The sequence below is a fragment of the Bufo gargarizans genome, chromosome 5 (genome assembly GCF_014858855.1).
Source record: "Bufo gargarizans isolate SCDJY-AF-19 chromosome 5, ASM1485885v1, whole genome shotgun sequence".
NCBI lineage: Eukaryota > Metazoa > Chordata > Amphibia > Anura > Bufonidae > Bufo > Bufo gargarizans.
In genome coordinates, this window is record NC_058084.1 from 7,714,121 (window position 1) to 7,733,431 (window position 19,311).

Here is a 19,311-nt window from a genome sequence, read left to right on the forward strand (position 1 = left end):
GGAAAACTCGCTTGTGTGAAACAAGCCGTATAGACAACTTTTTTTTCTTCCTTTGGAGAAAAAAAAAGCTCTTGTTTTAAAGCAGGAATGCCCAACCTGCGGCCCTCCAGCTGTTGTAAAACTACAACTCCCATCATAACCTGCTGTAGGCTGTCCGGGCATGCTGGGAGTTGTAGTTTTGCAAAAGCTGGAGTGCGTCAGGTTGGGCATTCCTGTTTTAAATGAACTAGAAGGAACATGCTTATACTGTGTAACACTTCCATGCACTCATTTTGGCTGAGATTTTTTAAAGTTTTTATTCCTGCAATTCTAATACAAGCCTTTTATGTAATATTACAGCTGTACCAGGGTGGAGATGTTGGCCTGTAGACGCATGAACAGCAATAATAATAATACTTCACAGCACCAGCTGGTAGAATGGTTGGTTCTAGAGATCAATAAATGAATTGGTCTCATTAGCCAGACTGGGGGGGTTGTCCTCACTGGTGAAGAAATGTCCACCTGCTGTATGCCTGACAGACCTGGGCACTGTAGCTGATACTCAAATTCGGCTTCAGAAACGGCTATTGTGCAAGCGCCACTACCCAGAAGTGTAGTGGTTAGTGTGCAACAGCTACTCTCGAAGCCGAATTTGAGCTTAGGCAGCAGCGTAGGCTGGAGACTGACAGGGCTTGGAGGGATGTCCGGTCCTGTCGAGCGTACAGAAGCTGACTAATGAGACCATTTGATTCGTTTGAATCGATTTGCTCATCTCTAGTTGGATCTGTTGTCGTTATTTATTTATTTTTTATATGCTTTTAGTAGAGATCCACTGTGTGTCACTGCATCACGATGGACGTGCCCATGGTAATACTTTATAGTCACTTGAATTATTTTATGATGCATATTTTATAGGTTCCTTGGCGGTAAACCAGAAGCTCATCCTTTTTCACTATATGATATTTTATCGTACCTGAGAAATGCCTTATTCCAAGTCCGAAATACATTGCATGGTAATTTTAAAGGTTTATTTGGGGGACCCAACAACGCACCTTAATTAATCATATCGTGTTTCCAAGTTGTGTGGTCTGGCCTCTCTGGAACCCGGTCACTGGACGCTCCTCTTCAGAAAATCTTACATCTACTGACGTCTTGTCCTTTATCAGGTTTCTGGCCTGGTCTACGGTAATCGTCTCCCTGGTGCATGCGCTGATGAGTTGGATTTAACATAGACAAATTCTGTCCCTGACCACAGCACCTTCCCCGTCCTGGGCTGTCCATAGACCAGAAACATAGTAAAGGATGTGACGTTTGTGGACATAGGATTTATAGGATATTCTAAAGTTCCGGAGGCGCAAATAGACTGAAACTTAACCTCATTATCACAAAAACTGCTTAAAGGGAACCTGTCACCAGGATTTTGTGTATAAAGCTGAGGACATGGGTTGCTAGATGGCCGCTAGCACATCTGCAATACCCAGTCCCCATAGCTCTGTGTGCTTTTATTGTAAAAAAAAAAACGATTTTATAGATATGTAAATAAACCTTAGATGAGTCCTGTCTCCTCCATGCTTGAGAGAGGAGTCCAGCGTTCTCGGACTCTGAGCCCTGCCACGCCCACTGTGAAGGAGCCCAGCACCGCCCCTCATCCTCCGAATCTACTCCTTGCTCCCTGACGTCACAAAGCTAGAGCACTGTAATCTCGTGATGCGCGAGCTAGAGCATGCGCATTTCGTTCCCCGAGTCTGATGAAAGCACAGGGAAGGAACACTATGCCGACACGTGACTTTGTGACGTCAGGGAGAAATGAGGAGATTCGGATGATGCAGGGCGGTGCTGGGCTCCTTCACAGTGGGCGTGGCTGGGCTCGGGAAACATTAGCAGCCTCATTAATATATATATAAAATCTTTTTTTTTTTTTACACAATAAAAGCACACAGAGCTATGGGGAACGGATATTGCGGATGTGCTAGCGGCCATCTAGCAGCCCATGTCCTCAGCTCAATACCTAAAATCCAGGTGACCGTGTCCCAAATGATTTCTAGACCAAAATGAGAATGCAATAATTGAAAAAAAATATGCCTATAATAAAGGCAGTGCTACAATGGAATTGTAAGACATTGCAGACTATATCTTGATGTGACGTCAACACCCAAGTGTGCAATATCCATCCAGTTAGGACAAAAAACTGCAGATCTCAGTGCCTGCTCACTCATGATCATGTATTCATAATGTGTCCTAATATATGAGCGGACACTATGCTCGTCACTTTCTTGTCTTCAGTTACTTTAATTTTTTTTGTCTTTCTACAAAATCTGAGAAGCAAACTCACTGCAAACGTGGCTTCCCACCTGTCACTCTCAAAAACATGACCGCTATATTACAAAAATAAAACATGGTCATTTTTTAGGTTTTGCGTGGAAACTCACTCTAAAGGGGTTTTATATAGGGTCATAAAGGGCTAAAACTAAAAAAAAGAAGCATTACTCACCCCTACTGATCCCGTACCATTCCAATAATGCCTGGCTCTGCTGCTCTTTACTTCCTGGCCAAGCTTAACACAGAGGAAATGCCAGCTGCAGCCAATCACAGGCCTTAGCAGTGACATGCCTCAGCTGGTGATTGGCTGAGCAAGCCTTTTGAGGTGTGGCAAGCCAGGACAGTAAGTGGGGAGCAGCAGAAACTGCAGCAGTGGTGGAACTGCAGCAACAAAGGACTGGTGGAGTTGAGTAACGCTTCTTTAACATTTTCCGGTATGTTTAAAAATTATTTTCCTGAAAACCACCTTTAAATGACAAAGGTCAAGGAAGACATTGGTGTCCGATTGGTGGGGGACTGATCATCGTGACATTTTAATCACCACACCGCACAGGAGCAGCTTCATATCTTGGCATGGTCGGCCATTGACTTTGACTCAACTATGTGAGGAAACCCAAGTGGAGTAGAGAGAAGCGAGTGTTTTCCTTGTACCTATAGCCTTTAGTTTCTACCCATTGATGGGCAGCGTCACAGCAGTTGAATCCCTAGTGACTGGTCAGTGGTAGCATCTATCCTGAGTCTACCAGTTACCTATAACCCTGGGTTCACACCTGAGCGTTTCTGAGATGCGCGTTTTAGTCGCGCGTTTTTATGCTCGTTTTTTGCAATAGTAAACGCGCGTTTGTGTGATTGACTGCAGTGTTGTCCAATGAGTCTATGGCCAAAACGCACGACAAACGCCCCCAAAAAAGCTCAAAAACTTGTTTATGCGTCGGGCGTTTTACAGCGCGTTCAAACGCGCTGTAAAACGCTCAAGTGTGAACCAGGGCCATAGGGAAGCATTGGTTTTCACGTGTTGAGCGTTTTACAGCGCGTTTGAACGCGCTGTAAACGCTCAGGTGTAAACTTAGGGTTAGGGTCTAAAGCTTTGCATGACATGGAGCAATCTATGACCGCAGATATTTGCTGATGTAGCTGGAACAGAAATGTACAGAGGTTAGCAGATTGATTTCAGAAACTCAGCTCCAGGCAAAATCCACAGAGTTTATTCTATGTAAACATTCCCGAGAATCAATTCCAGCTAAAACAAATTTTGTACAGTTATTGCTCAAAATTATAATAAAATAAAAAAATTCCAATTGTCTTTGGGGTCGTCATTAAGTAGATGCCGATGGCCAACTTGTGTGTAGGATAAATGGCCTCTACCTGATCTCTCCTACAGCATCTACATGTAAGGATGATGGGAGGTTTTAATTCTAGTGTAAATGTGAAGCGATGAACATGACGGCCTGTTATATTTCTTGTAGGATGTGCTCCATCGTACCATCGCTCACAGGCTGCATTGCTTCCTGCACGTAGACTATAAACTCGGAGGTCTCTTCTCCTTGTGTATAAACAGTGACCGTTTCGATCCCTTCAACATCGTCTGAGGAAACCACCAGGTGGTGCTGTTCTCCCAACCCCACCGAGGCTTGCTGTAGAGCTTCCTGTATCATTACCGCGTGATTGGTGGAGCGCTCTTCTTCAGTCACCTGATAACAGAAGTATATAAATTACATCACAAAACACGAAATATACGCTGTATAGAAGGTGACAATCACAGACCAAAAACCAAAGGATACCAACAACCAAAACAGCCACACTCAATTTCTGAGACCAAAAAAATAAATAAGGAGAGTCAATGTAATGGCGCATTTAGATGCCGCGAGGAGGAGCCATTTGTCGGGAAGTAAGCGTTAAGCGGAGGTGAAGTGCTGCATTTACATACAAAATGATTGTTCCTGGGCAGCAGAGTGCAGTTTAGACAGGACTATTTGCTGCCCGGGAAAGATGATTGAGGTGTCCGCACCTCCGACCATTTCACCCAGCAGACCGTGTAAAACCAGCTGTAGTCTAAGCCAGGAAGTGAACGGTCTATAAACCGGTTCTATAACCCCAGGTGTCCAAATTGAATTGCTCCGTCATCCCAAGTGTCAGCATGTCATTATCCTGTACCCCAAGTGTCAGTGTCATTATCCTGTACCCCAAGTGTCAGTGTCATTATCCTGTACCCCCAAGTGTCAGTATCATTATCCTGTACCCCCAAGTGTCAGCGCCATTATCCTGTACCCCAAGTGTCAGTGTGTCATTATCCTGTACCCCAAGTGTCAGTGTCATTATCCTGTACCCCAAGTGTCAGTGTCATTATCCTGTACCCCAATTGTCAGCGTGTCACTGTCCTGTACCCCAAGTGTCAGTGTCATTATCCTGTACCCCAAGTGTCAGCGTGTCATTATCCTGTACCCCAAGTGTCAGTGTCATTATCCTGTACCCCAATTGTTAGCGTGTCACTGTCCTGTACCCCAAGTGTCAGTGTGTCATTGTCCTGTACCCCAAGTGTCAGTGTGTCATTATCCTGTACCCCACGTGTCAGTGTCATTATCCTGTACCCCACGTGTCAGTATCCTGTACCCCAAGTGTCAGTGTCATTATCCTGTACCCCAAGTGTCAGCGTGTCATTATCCTGTACCCAAAGTGTCAGTATCCTGTACCCCAATTGTCAGCGTGTCACTGTCCTGTACCCCAAGTGTCAGTGTCATTATCCTGTACCCCAAGTGTCAGCGTGTCATTATCCTGTACCCCAAGTGTCAGTGTCATTATCCTGTACCCCAATTGTCAGCGTGTCACTGTCCTGTACCCCAAGTGTCAGTGTGTCATTGTCCTGTACCCCAAGTGTCAGTGTGTCATTATCCTGTACCCCACGTGTCAGTGTCATTATCCTGTACCCCACGTGTCAGTATCCTGTACCCCAAGTGTCAGTGTCATTATCCTGTACCCCAAGTGTCAGTGTCATTATCCTGTACCCCAAGTGCCAGTGTCATTATCCTGTACCCCAAGTGTCAGTGTCATTATCCTGTACCCCAAGTGTCAGTGTCATTATCCTGTACCCCAAGTGTCAGCGTGTCATTATCCTGTACCCCAATTGTCAGCGTGTCACTGTCCTGTACCCCAAGTGTCAGTGTGTCATTGTCCTGTACCCCAAGTGTCAGTGTGTCATTATCCTGTACCCCACGTGTCAGTATCCTGTACCCCAAGTGTCAGTGTCATTATCCTGTACCCCAAGTGTCAGTGTGTCATTATCCTGTACCCCACGTGTCAGTGTCATTATCCTGTACCCCACGTGTCAGTGTCATTATCCTGTACCCCAAGTGTCAGTGTCATTATCCTGTACCCCAAGTGTCAGTGTCATTATCCTGTACCCCAAGTGTCAGTGTATTATTGCACTGTACCCTAGGTGTCAGTGGGTCACTGTCCGGTCAGTAAGGAGACTATGATTCTGCTGGTCGCTCCACCATGTATTATTCAATCACAGCAGGGTTTTTTTTTCTCTTAGATTCGATCCCTTAATATTTTCACAAGGGACCGACTCCCATCCTCCTTATTTTTACTTTATGCGCACCGTCATAAAAATATAAATCATTAACAGTTTTTTGCTGCATTTTCCACGCTTCAAATGTCAGCTCTGCAACAACGATCCATACATCTTCTTTCCGAGTATGATGGATCACAATTCTGTGTGAGGATTTGCATTTCAAAGTCGCTGTTTAGATCATCTCACTTCTGAACGGTCTCATTTACATTCTTACAGAACAGCCGCCGGCCGCGTCCCCTCCGCTGAATAATAGGGAGCGCCATCCCAGCCGTTCAATGAGCCACGATGACGGCTCCAATTCCCTTAGTTGGCATCTCTGCTCCGATTTGATACCAGTCTGGTGTTTAAATGAAAATATGAAAGCCGCTGCTGAAGAGCATACCCCCTGGGTTACAGCAACACGAGGCAGACATTTTACTGGAGGTTCAATTGGTAGGAAAAGAACAAAACACTAATAAACCTTCAGAAGTTCGTTTCCACTCGTGTATCCAGAGAACCGTTATAAACTAAACCCTTAAGGACTCATTTTGGTCTTTAAGACACAGCTTTGTTTCTGATCTTCACCCTCGTCTTTCCAGAACTCAATGGGAGAGTTTTCAAAATACATTTTTACTATAGTCCGAGTTGTCGTCATTCTCACTAAATATAACAGATGTCGCACAATGTGTGATAAATCTGGCAGATCCTTAAAGGGGTTGTCCAGGATTTTGATACTGATGGCCTTATCCTCGGAATAGTCCATCAACATTAGATTGGTGGGGGTCTGACACTGGGGCATCCCCGACGATCAGCTGGTACCTTAGAGATTAGGTGCCAGAGCTAATTATTATTTAATCGGGCTTATTAAAGATCAGAAAACATGGCCGCTTTCTTCCAGAAGCAGTGCCCCGCCTGCTCATAGGCTGTCAGGTATTGCCGCTGAGCTCCATTGGGGGGGAGGCTGTAATACCAGATACATCCTGTGAACAGATGTGGCGCTGTTCTTGTGAAGAACGCTGCCATGTTTTCTAATTCTGTACAACCCTCTCATTATAAAATAGACTGTTGTTACATTTTTAACTATCATAAATAAAAAAACTACAATTATATGAAGTGCATCGCTGATACGGACAACCGCAGGTGTGGCAGGACTGATATTGTCATGTAGACGAATGGAGTTGGTCATCTGGCACTGTAATTATTCCTAATGCTGCAAATAAACCTACCGACTGATGATGATCTGCAAGAAGAAACCATTAAGGGGGGTTGTCCTCAGGACAGTCGCCAATATCAGATCGGCAGCGGTCTGTCTCCCGGCACTCCCATGATCAGCTGCGCGCCGTCGACATTGCAGGGGCGAGCAGTGTAATTACAGCTGTTCCGTTCTATTCACTTGAGGTGTAATTACACTGCTCGCCCCTGCAGGTAAACGGGGAAGAGAACGCAGCGATCGCAGCAGCTGATCGGCGGAGTGCCGTGAGACAGACGACCGCCGATCTGAGGTTATGTCATCAATATGGGAATACAGCTCTACTACGGCTAGATTCTTTTCTTATTGCATTATCACAGATGTAGCAGAGCTGAGCTGGTCATTTGCCTTAAACTGCAATATTAGCTTTTGAAGGAGGAGGTGGTCCATTGAACAGCAGGCGACCCACTTATCTTACTCAGGTCCTCCCGAGTATTTACACCAGCTCTGCTACATCTGTGCACCATGTCAGCCGCTTCATAGGGAGAACCGTTGGACCGGGGTCCCTCTGTCAGACAGCGGCAGTGAGGCACGACGTCCACGCCTGGAATGAATAAAGTCTGATGAGAAAGAGAATGCTCCTTCACTACGGACGGACGCTGCTTCCCTGATGGAATAGTGACATAGGGGAAGATCAGCAGCGCTGCGAGAGCCGAGCGCTTCCTTCGGGCACACCCACCACAGCGAGCCGACAGTGGGAGGAAGACACATGCTGCCACTGCCTCAAGGAGACGCCAAGGATGTGTGAGTATAGCTTTTAAGAGAAACGGATCAAACATTTAGAGGAGACGGAAGAGGAAAAGCGCTGAATACACTGACTAACCATGCGCTGTGATGTATGCACAACATAACGGTGATGTGTACGATGGGGGCATATTCTGTGTGCAGCTCTGCCTCTGGCCCTGTACTCACCAATTACCGTATACTTTCCACGATTTTCACCTTTTTTTCCAGTTCATTTCTTTTTTTTATACAGCGCAGGAAAACAATGGTTTGTAAATAGAAACCATCAACAAGCATGATACCACAAGCTGTCGGCTACCTGGAAAGCGTCAGCAAGTAGGCTCGGATTGCAGTGTCTTTATCGTTACGAATTAGGGGATGTAATAATACAGTTGACATATGGGTACCTACAGTAATCCCTGCATTGAAGGGTGCTTAAAGGGAATGTACTATCAGAGAATAACCATTTAATGCAGGTTTTTTATGTTTAACATATTTTTCAAGACTTTTTGGTGTTTTAAAAAAAAAAATATTCCCATGTACCCATCAATATATATTTTTTTATCCTAAAAGCCTGCAGTTTTCCCACTGGCCACCAAGCCTAACAATCCCCTGACACTTCAGTTCTGTAGCGATCACTTTCCAGCAGTCATCTTACTACCATCACAGGCAGGATTACAATGACAGATACCACCTTCATACAGATAACACAGGATGGACCATTCAAAACAGGTGATGTCACAGCTCACCTGCCCCCCCCCCCCCCCCTCCATGCGCAGTAACCTCACAGAGTATGCCCACATGCATCTCCTATAGATGGCAAAGAGCCATCTTTAGACTACAGGTTCCTATGGTCCGAGTGCTGTATCTGAATAGGGTAACAGCAACTCAGGAAAGATGGCCGCCCACATAACTATGTATAGAAAATAGTACAAAAAAAATATCTACAAATCGGAAAGTAAAAACAGATTAGAAAAAAAAAAATCTTTATCACTATCTGCTTTTAATTAATAAAAATGATCTATCCATCTCATATCTATTTCGTATCTATCTAAAATAGAAAAAAACGCAGCACTTCCAGATGGTGAAAAATGTGTAATCCTTTATTCACCCATGCGACGTTTCAGTCCCTTGCTGGGACCATTCTCAGCACTCCTTTCCAGTATCAAGGTGTGCTGCCCTAGAGTTGTTTTCTTTGGTTATCTATCCATCCATCTCCTACCTACCTACCTACCTACCTGTCCATCTATCTGTCCATCTATCTATCCAGCCACCTCTCTATCTATCCAGCCATCTCCCATCCATCTATCCATCCATCTCCTATCTTTCTAATATCAATCTATCTATTCAATATCCATCTATCTACCTACTTACCTCATATCTACCTATCTATCGGAATACCTTGGACTATCCCTTGGTCCCATCTTTCTTGGTGCTCACATTCTTGAGAAACCTGATGTTTTATAATATGCCGATGAGCCCCTAGGGCAGTGATGGCTAACCTCTGGCCCTCCAGCTGTGTTAAAACTACGACTCCCAGCATGCTCCATTCATTTCTATGGAGTTCTGAGAACAGCCAAGCAAGTGTACATCTTGGGAGTCAGTTTTACCACAGCTGGAGTTCCAGAGGTTAGCCATCACAGCCCTAGGAGCAACGAGAGTGTGCCGTTGCACCTCATTTCTCCCAGAGGCTCCGCTCACCACGGGGTCAGGCAGTGAAGACGTACTCACGCCTGGCCCAGAAGTCTTGCTGGAGCTCGCTCAGCGCGCGCGCTCTACAGGGATGGAGCTCCTCCATCGTCTTTCAGGTTTTTGTCGTCTCGCTATCAGACGATGGAGGAGCTCTTTCCCTGTACAGCGCGTGTGCTTAACGAGTTCCAGCGAGACTCCAGGGTCAAGCGAGAGTGCTGGCCCTGTCAGTCAGTGCTGGGGGCATGAAGGGCAGTGAGTGGAGCCTCTGGGAGCAAGGAGGTGCAACAGCACAGCCCTTGTTGCTCCTAAGGGCTCATTTACATATTATAAAACATCCATTATGCACACGACCGTATGTATTTTGCAGTCCGCAAAAAATACGGATGACATCCGTGTGCATTCCGTATTTTGCGGAAACAGAACAGCTGGCCCCTAATAGAACAGTCCTATCCTTGTCCGTAATGCGGACAATAACAGGACATGTTCTATTTTTTTTGCGGACCGTACATACGAAAAGGGAATGCACACGGAGTAACTTCTGTTCTTTTTGCAGACCCATTGAAATAAATGGTTCTGCATAGGGTCCGCAGAAAAAACTGAACGAAGACTGAAAGAAAATACGTTTGTGTGCATGAGCCCTAAGAATGTGGGCACTTAGGAACCGTGAAGCGCACGTGTCTCCGATGAGGTGGTTTTATTGAGACGTATCTGATGACAGGACCCCTTTAATTTACGTCAACCTTAGGTGTAAACAATGGTCTCACCTGTTCCACCACGGTCACAGTTCCGGGAGCCATGGCGACCACGGAGGCGACAGCGTCGTGGGATTCCGTCCCCAACTCGATGATCTGCTGGAGGATGTTGACAGCCGTGGGGTCGAGCTTCTCACCTTAAGAGAAAGTCAACCAGTACAAGTTATCTGAAGGCGCGGTAATAACAGTTGGCGAGGTTCTCTGCGCCCTTTTACAACTTTCACGAAATGATGTTTGCCAAAGTAGACAAGCTGTAGATAAGCGCCGCGCTACAGAACGTATTAACTATACATAATTAATGAGCAGGAAATTAAACAAGTCGACTTTACTTTCTATTAGATGAAAGGATCTGAGGAGCTTTATAATGTGTTTTTCTTCTTTTTTTTTTTTGCGTTGTGTACGCTTCCTCTAAGGCCGCCATCTGTGTGACCATCTGCAGCTCTCCTGATAAACAAAGCAAAGCTTCTGCAGAGTCATTTGCGGAGATGAAACTAAATAATGTTTAGAAATTAGGCTGCATCTTCATACGTATTGTAGTGGATGACTCAAGACAGAAAGGCCCATTACCTAAACTAAGATGTAGCAGTGCTGAGGTGGCCACGGAGCAACACAAGATCTAGATCTGCAGGTAAGCTTACTGTATTATCGGACACCAGAGATATCGGCGTGCACCCACAGCCAGCCCCAAATTGCTAAATGACAAATTCGGCACTGCTACATGTGTTACTTTTTAAGGGAATTTGATGGAGCCTGCGATAGGCAACCATCTCCTCCCTCCACCCCTTGAACTCATTCACAAAATCTTGAATGTGCAAGTAACGTGATAATATTACCGGCTTAAGACAATTAGAATTCATAAAAACAGCTCTCTCTACCCCTCTCCCAGCAGTAAATCCAAGCATAATCTCAGGAATTAATCAGCAACCGAATTATATCAAACCAATCAGACAAATGTATTTAAAGAGAAACTGGCAGAAGGATTAACACTATTAAATCAGACATACCGCCTGGTAGAGTTGATCCTGCTGATTCAAATGATTTGTGGCGCCATTCCCGAGAATTTAAATTTTTTATTAATTTGCGAATCAGGCCATTGAAGCACTAAGGAGCTGGCCTAAGGCCTCGGAACAACATATCGTCATACTTCACTGCTCCGGCCATTTCCTCTTACCTAGCCTTGTATTCTTGTACCTTCACTGTTGTTCTGGGTCTCGGTGCATGCGCAGGTGATGTAACTTTACAACTGGAAGTGGAGGCAGCTTTGGACAGAGGAGTCTGGCTGATCCTCTCAGCAGCTCTGCTCGACTCGTCTGGGTGTATGCCGACATCATTGGCGCATGTGAAGTAGGTATCTGCGATGCTTAGGAAGCAGCAGCAGATCCTCTGCGCATGCACAATACCCGGGCGCAGTCACAAGAATACAGGGTCAGGTAAGATGTCTGGCCCTATCAATTAACAGGGAGCGGCCGGAGCTGTGGAGTGTTGACGATATGGTGTTTCGAAGGCTCAGGCCAGCCCCCTGGTGCTCCAATGACCTCATTTACATATTACACACGTCAATTCCTCAGGAATGATGCCACATAGAACCCTAACTAAGGTATTGTTTGGATCAGCAGGACCAACTCTACCAGGTGGTACGTCTGGTTCAATGGGGTTAATTCTGCTGGCAGGTGTTCTTCAACCTTTACCTTACTAGGTCTGAAGTTCTGGTAGTCCTTCACAGAGCCAGACAACACCTCCCAAATACGGTAAATGGAGTCTGAAAATTGTATGTTATAATGGACAAACCCTTTGAGTAGAGACTCAGTGGCCACAAAATTTGCTGCAACGTTGTTTTACCGCAAACTGGCTCAGTTTTCAAGTTGAAAACCACGCTGTGATTGGTAAGACTGCATGTTGCACAGTTTTGGGCAGAGTCTTGGGCACGCGGTGCCTGCACCAAGTGTCCCTACCCTTCTTTTGCTCTTACAGAGTGCCTCTCCAATCTGGCTCACCGAGGTCAGTCACTAGCATGGGACCTCACTAAGACATCACAATGCCCACAACGCAGCAAGGACAGGGGATTTCTAAGTCCATTTCTTTAAGGGGTTCTCCAGGAATTAAGAAAAATATGTTACTGAAAATACGTAAATATTACTTTATTACAAATATATTCCCAAATATCTTTCATTAGTTATAATGGCTCGTTTTGTCTGGGGAGCAATCATCAGGGGGAAATAAAATGGCCGCCGCCCTATTAGTACAGACAAAACCTGTCCTAATCACACAGAAGGACAAGTTACTTCACAACACTGAGGTAAAGAGCTGCCTCATCCTCCTCTCTGTTCTGCTTGTCAGGGATTATGATCCTGAATACAGGTGATAAGAACTTTAGCTGAATCTCTGTAGGAATGGAGTTCATGAAGAGACATGAAGTACAGTGCGGACAGACAGTGGTAATGGAGACTGTGTACAAGAGCTGCTGCTCATTACTCCCACCCTCCTCTCTGTACTTCATGTCTCCTCATAACTTCTATTTCTACAGAGATTCAGCTGAAGATCTTATCACCTGTATTCAGGATCATAATCCCTGACAAGCAGAGCAGAGAGGAGACTGAGGCAGCTCTTTAGCTCAGTGCTCTGATGTAACTTGTCCTGCTGTGTGATTAGGACAGGTTGTGTGTGTACTGATAGGACGGCGGCCATTTTATTTCCCCTGATGATTGCTCCCCTGACAAAACGAGCCATTTTAACTAATGAAAGGTATTTGGTAATATATTTATAATAAAGTAATATTTAGGTATTTTCATTTTCTTAATTCCTGGAGAACCCTTTCAAGCTGACTGACTGTGAGGAGGAGGCTTTACAAAAGTGTAATGTTCGATCCTGGTGGAGGAATGTTACCCGTTTCCTGTAACACAGCTACTTCACCAACTTTTTATCATATTTACTGATTCTGTAGATATTAGGAACCAATTAGACCCCTCCAGGACTACATTTTACTTCTGTAGTCACCTAGCAATAGGCATCAATTAAAACCCAACCAAAAAGTTAGACGGCAGCAGAAAATTTCTGAGCATGTGGTCAAAACATAGGTTTATAAGGTGGCTTCAAGACCGTGGGGCTCATACAAGATGGCAGAATTGCCGTATTGTGGAAGACCTCCTGCATATAAAAAAAAAAAAAAAAAAAACTTACATTAAAGGGGTACTCTCATTTTAGAAAGGAAATTCCAGACCTCGTCCCACCTGAATGTGATGGCAACTGCAGCATTGGCATTCATGATGCTACCACCTCGCTAATACTGCAGCCACAACAAGCACATGATTCCTTCCTCTGTATGCCAACCAACACACAGTGGATGCCCTATAAGTAGACTGACAAATCTAGCGCCATTGTTATTTGTTTGCTGACGCTTTAGTATTCATTCGTCTTCCCAGGAAGACAGAACTTCACGCTCCACTTACTGGTTTCCGAGGTATAGCGGAGATCCTGGAGAGCGGCAACAGCTGTCTGTGTTCCCTGAACATCTGCTTCGGCTTCAGTGATATGAAGGAACTGGGTAGAGACCTCTTCTGTCACATCCGACTGCTAAACTCCGCACAATAAAAAACCGAGAACAGATGAGATCTGCTGCAGAGATGACACCGTGTTTGTACAGGGAGAATCGTTATTAGTACTGTGGTTTGTAGGGCGATGGCTCGTACAGTATCCCCAATTACAGTATCTCCAATTACAGCAATTAATGTGATACAAAGTGCACACAAGCTTCCTGGTAATGAAACATTGTTGCAATTATTCAATCAGTTGCCTAAAGGGGTTGTCTCATCATGGATGGTCGTCTCGCTAGGATATGCCCCCATTGTCTTATAGGTGCGGGTCCCACTACACCTATATTGAGGACGGAGCCCCACAAGTGACGGAGGGCGCACTGCACATGCGCAGCCGGCCTCCATTCATTTTCTACGGGGCCAGCGAAAATAGCCAAGCGCTGGCTTTGCTATCTATTTCCGTCGGCCCCATAGAAATGAATGGGAGCGGGGGCTGCGCATGCGCGGTACGCTCCCATTTACTTCTATGGGGAGCCGGCTTGGTGGTGGTGTCCACAGGTTGTGTTTAGTATTGCAGCTCCGTTCCCTTTACTTCAATGAAGCTGAGCTGCAACACCAGACACAATCCAGGGACAGGTGTGGCATTGTTTCTACAAGAAAGCAGCCATGTTATTCTAATCCTGGACAACGCTTTATGGGAATTTTAGAGAATTCTAAGATAACAAGGGGGGGGGGGGGGGTGTCCTGCTGTTCAGGATTGTCATCTCTTGGCCAGAGTGGAGAGCAGCTACATAGAGCACCTCTTGCTCTGGAGGACTTGAAAGCAATGGGCCCGTTGTAATGCTTAATCTGCCCTCTGGTGGCGCTGCAGGGAAACATAACACTTACAGGTTTCCATAAAAATTACAGCTGATCGGTGTGCGCTCCTTACGGTCACCTTTTTTGCAAAGGGATAGTCGAAAGGGGAGAACCCATTTAAGTAGACAGGTCTATTATGACCTTGGGGCCCCAATTAGTGGGTATCAATTGTGCTCACTAAGCAGCCCCTGTAAATTGCAGGCTTTGAGTTGGCAGGGATGTCTCCGTCCTTAGCGCCGTCTCCGCACAGAGACCGCGACGGGTGTCTACTCACAGATTAGCCTTACTGAATGAAGCAGATCTACCGCATCCAAACTACAAACCCGCAGCTGAAAGCCAAAGGTTTATGGTGCAGAACTGGCCTGAAATTCTACACCCGAAAATACTCTGTGTGAACTGACTCCAACACTCCTGCAAACACTTGGCACTGCTGACACCCTATAACGGAGCCCCTTGGAAGATATTTCAAAAAGACCCTTTATGGCACATCAGAAATGTGAAAAACATTTTAAAATATCATAATCCTAAGCTGAGACATAACCGTTTAATGTTACGGGCCTAAAACCCGAGGCTGCACTACAGAGACTTCCCACCGGGCTTGAGCAGTGGCAGGGTATAGGTATGGGACATCAAGGTAATTGGCGAGCTAAATTCAAAAGGTCCACATGCAGGGTGCACCTCTATGAAACTGAAAAGGACACATTTTCAGCTCTCAGTAGTGCAGCCTAAGGCTTTGGGCCTGTAACTTCAAAAGCTCATATCTCAGCATAGAAGTGAGATATTAAAAAACGTTTTTCACATTTATATTGTGCACTGAAGGAGCTTTTATACAGTTATTATATTAGGTTTTTTCTAAACCAGGCATGCTCAACCTGCAGCCCTCCAGCTGTTGTAAAACTACAAATGCCACAATGCCCTGCTGTAGGATGATAGCTGTAGGCTGTTCGGGCATGCTGGGAGTTGTAGTTTTGCAACAGCTGGAGGGCCGAAGGTTGAGCATTCCTGGTCTAAACTTTTTTCCCTGCTTTTCTCAGGGTCTAGATCAGGGATGGCCAACCGGGGGCTCTCAAGCTGTTGTAAAACTACAACTCCCACCATGCCCTCCTGTAGGCAGTCTGGGAATGCCAGGAGTTTTGCAACAGCTGGAGAGATGCAGGTTGGCCATCCCTGGTCTAGTTTATCCTGAAGATGCAATACTTCTTATCTTGAATGATACAGGGAACGTCTTGGGACAACCACAAAAACGTTGCGTCGATATCCGCCCGACACTGACGAGGGAAGGCGCATCAGATGAAAGACACAGAAAGTTGTAGACGCCATATTTACTCCGGCCGTTGTGTGCGCATTAATCACTGTCCTTAGATACCGCCGACCTGCCAGAGCTTATCTGACAACCCCCTGGCAAGCCGTACATTCATCACCTGCCCTGCTCCGACCGGCCAGACCGCACCAATACTGGGAACGCGCTCGCGCAGATGTTGTTTCTCCATAAGAGAGAAGAAACGTGCTGCACGATCAGCAGATAGCGACAGGGAATCCATTCCCAGAGGCCGGCGGAGGCTTAAAATCAACATCAATAAATCAGAGAGAAGGTCAAACAAAATGTCACATTTCCCCCCAATTCGGTGACGCCCCTTATCTGATCAGAATTTTTCATCGCTGACAGTTACAATGTAACCAGCGGCGGCATTAGAATAATGATTTTCACATTCTGTATGCAAGATGGACGAGGAAAAAAATATAAAAATCAATGTGCAAGTGTCTGAGAAAAATGACTAAGGATGGAAATGGCACAAATGTAATAAGAGCGGAGGAGGCAGAGACCTATCCCCGTTAGAAATGGCAGGGAAACTGAGATTTAAAGTGGAACTCCATATAACCACGGTCCCTCAGGTGACTGAGATCAGGAAATAAAGGAGATTGGCTGAGCGTGGAGGAATCTAACAGCCCCCTTGATTTCTCTTGATTCAGTGTTGATACGGTTAATGACCACATCCCTTTTCTCAGCTGTTGTCATCACTTCTACCCTTTTTAGTCTCAACCCACCCTTCTGACTATGCGGTAGATAGCTTCATTTGGGTTTGGCTGAGCTGGTGTGAGGTAGTCTCTGGTGTTCCTGTTTTTCCATCTCTACAGAAGTTAAGTGTCACGTTTGTTTGTATTTGTTATACTCCCTGTTGTTGTATCTGGGCCTGAGACAGAGACTTCCATTCGTCCATCTGGGGAGGAATGGGTCGTCTCTGGTCCTATACTTATTCAAGGGTCTTCTAGGGAGATCAGGGCCTAGGTATCCTAGCTATGAATATTCCTACCTTCAGGGTCTATTCATATTGATAGGTAGTCAGGGCCCGGATTAGGGTTGTCTAGGAGGTGACCCGTTTCTTCCCTAGCTTCCAGGCTCAGTAACTCCGTGTAACAGGCTTCTAGTAATCACAGTGTCATTGGCCTCCACTTTGTGATCTACTATTGGACCATGTTATTTCCTATTTCTTTTAGTGGATTTCATTTATTTATAGCAGAATTTCTATTCTCCAGCATCAACAGGACCTGCCAGACTATTAAATGTTCTGGAATATCAGAAGGACAGACAGTAAAAATATGGAACAGGAAAAGTCTTTCTGGGAGAAAATATGAACAATATTCTGCATTTTTCAAAGTATAATCACTGAGTTATTCAATAAAATGCATCTGTATAGCGCCACCTGCTGTCTGTGCTTTTCCTGATTTCTCTGTCCACCTCAGTAACATCGCTAGGGTGGTCGTACATGCTCAGTTCCATCCTCCAACTTCCACAAGCTGGAACTACTGTTGGAAGCTTTCACAGAAAGAGAAAAGTGGCAAAAAGGACACGCCGCCTGAGCTGCAGCAGAAAGGATGTGCCCCCTGAGTTATCAGCTCGAAATAAATCCAGCAGAACAATTGGAGCAATGAATAGGGATATCTCTGGATCCATGTGAGGTACAGGGCTGGTTCTAGTTGTCAGAAAGAGATATGCATCATGTATTATATGATGTCCGATTTAAACTTTTCACACCGTCAGTGTTTGATCAGTGAATTTCCATCAGTGATTGTGAGCCAAAGCCAGGAGTGAAACATACACAGAGATGAGATCTGCACCTGTTCTGTGCCTTTAAGGGATGATGCACACGACCGTATTCACTCCGAGACATATGGTCCGTGAGCGGCATACACCGTGTGAACGGGAGCGCACAGTATCATAGGTTACTATGATACTGTGCACATCGGGCCGCCCGCGGGACTATTGTCCTGCACTCATATGATCAGTAATCTAGGATGCTGTGTGCACGATGTATGCCGCTCCGGGATATATGGCCCGCTCACGGCGGACGGTACGTCTCGGAGGGCATACGGTCGTGAGCATGAGCCCTAACCCGCACCAGTATTTGGCTCACAATCACGGACCAAGACACTGACAGTATGAACACGCCCTTACTGGATGGTGGATTATAGGGATTTTCCATTTCAGAAAGTGATGGCGTATCTCTGATACTAGTATAGAAAGAGTACGTAGAGTAGTCCTAATATGTAGTGGCAAACTTAACTGGATTTCTGCATTAGAGGAGATCAGATAAATGGGTGGGTATTCATATGCTTGCTGATGGTTTCCATAAAAAATCAGCAGAACTGTAATGTATTTACAAACAAATGTCAGAATCCCGTTGCCCGGCCCGAAAACAGGAGTAATCGTAACGCAGCTGAATTATGGTAATCCGAAAGCATCCATTAGACGGTAAACACAGGGACTGAGGGGGAAACTGGACACATAGGAAACCCCCTGTAGATTACTGCGGCTCTCTCCTCCGACGCGTGACAGTCCCCACAGCGATGGCCGTATGATCATCCAGCATGCTCGACCTGACAAAGGCTCAGATTTTTTTATTCTATTTCCAGAACATGATTATGGGGGCAGCCATCTTGTCTGAGCTGCTCTTAGCAGCATTAAGAGAATTGCTTTACGGCAGCCCCGTGGTCACTAGACACAATGGTCAGGAGGGGACCTCAGTGACTTCTATGGGAGAGTCTTCTAGGCCTGGTCTCTGACCTGTGCAGAGGTCATTGTACAAGGGAAGGAATAGATAAGCTCTGACAATCCTCTATTGTGAATGGGGGATCCAGTCTTCTCTATACACAGAGGTGGTATCATTATAGGCAGGATTAGAATGACAGATAAGCAGATAACTACAATAAAGTGATCTGTACAGACCACAAAGTGGCGCCTGCTATTAGGCTTAGTGGTCACTGTGAAAACTGCAGGATTTTATGGTATGGAAAATGTAAAACATTATCAAAAGCTGTCATCATTTTCTGATGACACATTCACATGAAATGTCTACGTGCATATCCTAAGCTCTTACCTCCCACCCGGCGTCTTTGTCGTTCTCCACCAGTTTCAGGCCGTGCTTGCTCTTCAGGTGTCTGTTGAACTCCCACTTGGTGCCGTAGACGAAGCTGCACACGGGGCACTTTATTCCGCCTGAACCAAGAGAAGAGAACACAAAAGGCGTCACCACAAAGCTGATAAAAGATCCTCTGCACATATTCTGCGTGAATACAAAGCGGACGACAATAACGTAGGCCATAGGACCACCGTACGCCTCCGATATCAAGGGAGCACATAAAAGAACACAGATAATTAGC

General features: G+C 45.6%; 1 protein-coding gene across 2 annotated transcripts in view; it reads right to left on the reverse strand.

Moving 5' to 3' along the window:
* Positions 1–3,483: 3,483 nt before the first annotated feature.
* The window catches only part of ZFAT (zinc finger and AT-hook domain containing), a 162,193-nt gene continuing 146,365 nt past the window's right edge, over positions 3,484–19,311 (reverse strand). For both annotated transcript variants that reach the window (XM_044293725.1, XM_044293726.1), the window contains 4 exons: positions 19,029–19,147; positions 13,711–13,834; positions 10,277–10,401; positions 3,484–3,989 (listed from right to left, as the gene is read on the reverse strand). In XM_044293725.1, coding sequence (XP_044149660.1) covers positions 3,750–3,989; positions 10,277–10,401; positions 13,711–13,834; positions 19,029–19,147 — 608 coding nt within the window. In that variant the 3' untranslated portion in view covers positions 3,484–3,749. The remainder of the gene's footprint in view (positions 3,990–10,276; positions 10,402–13,710; positions 13,835–19,028; positions 19,148–19,311) is intronic.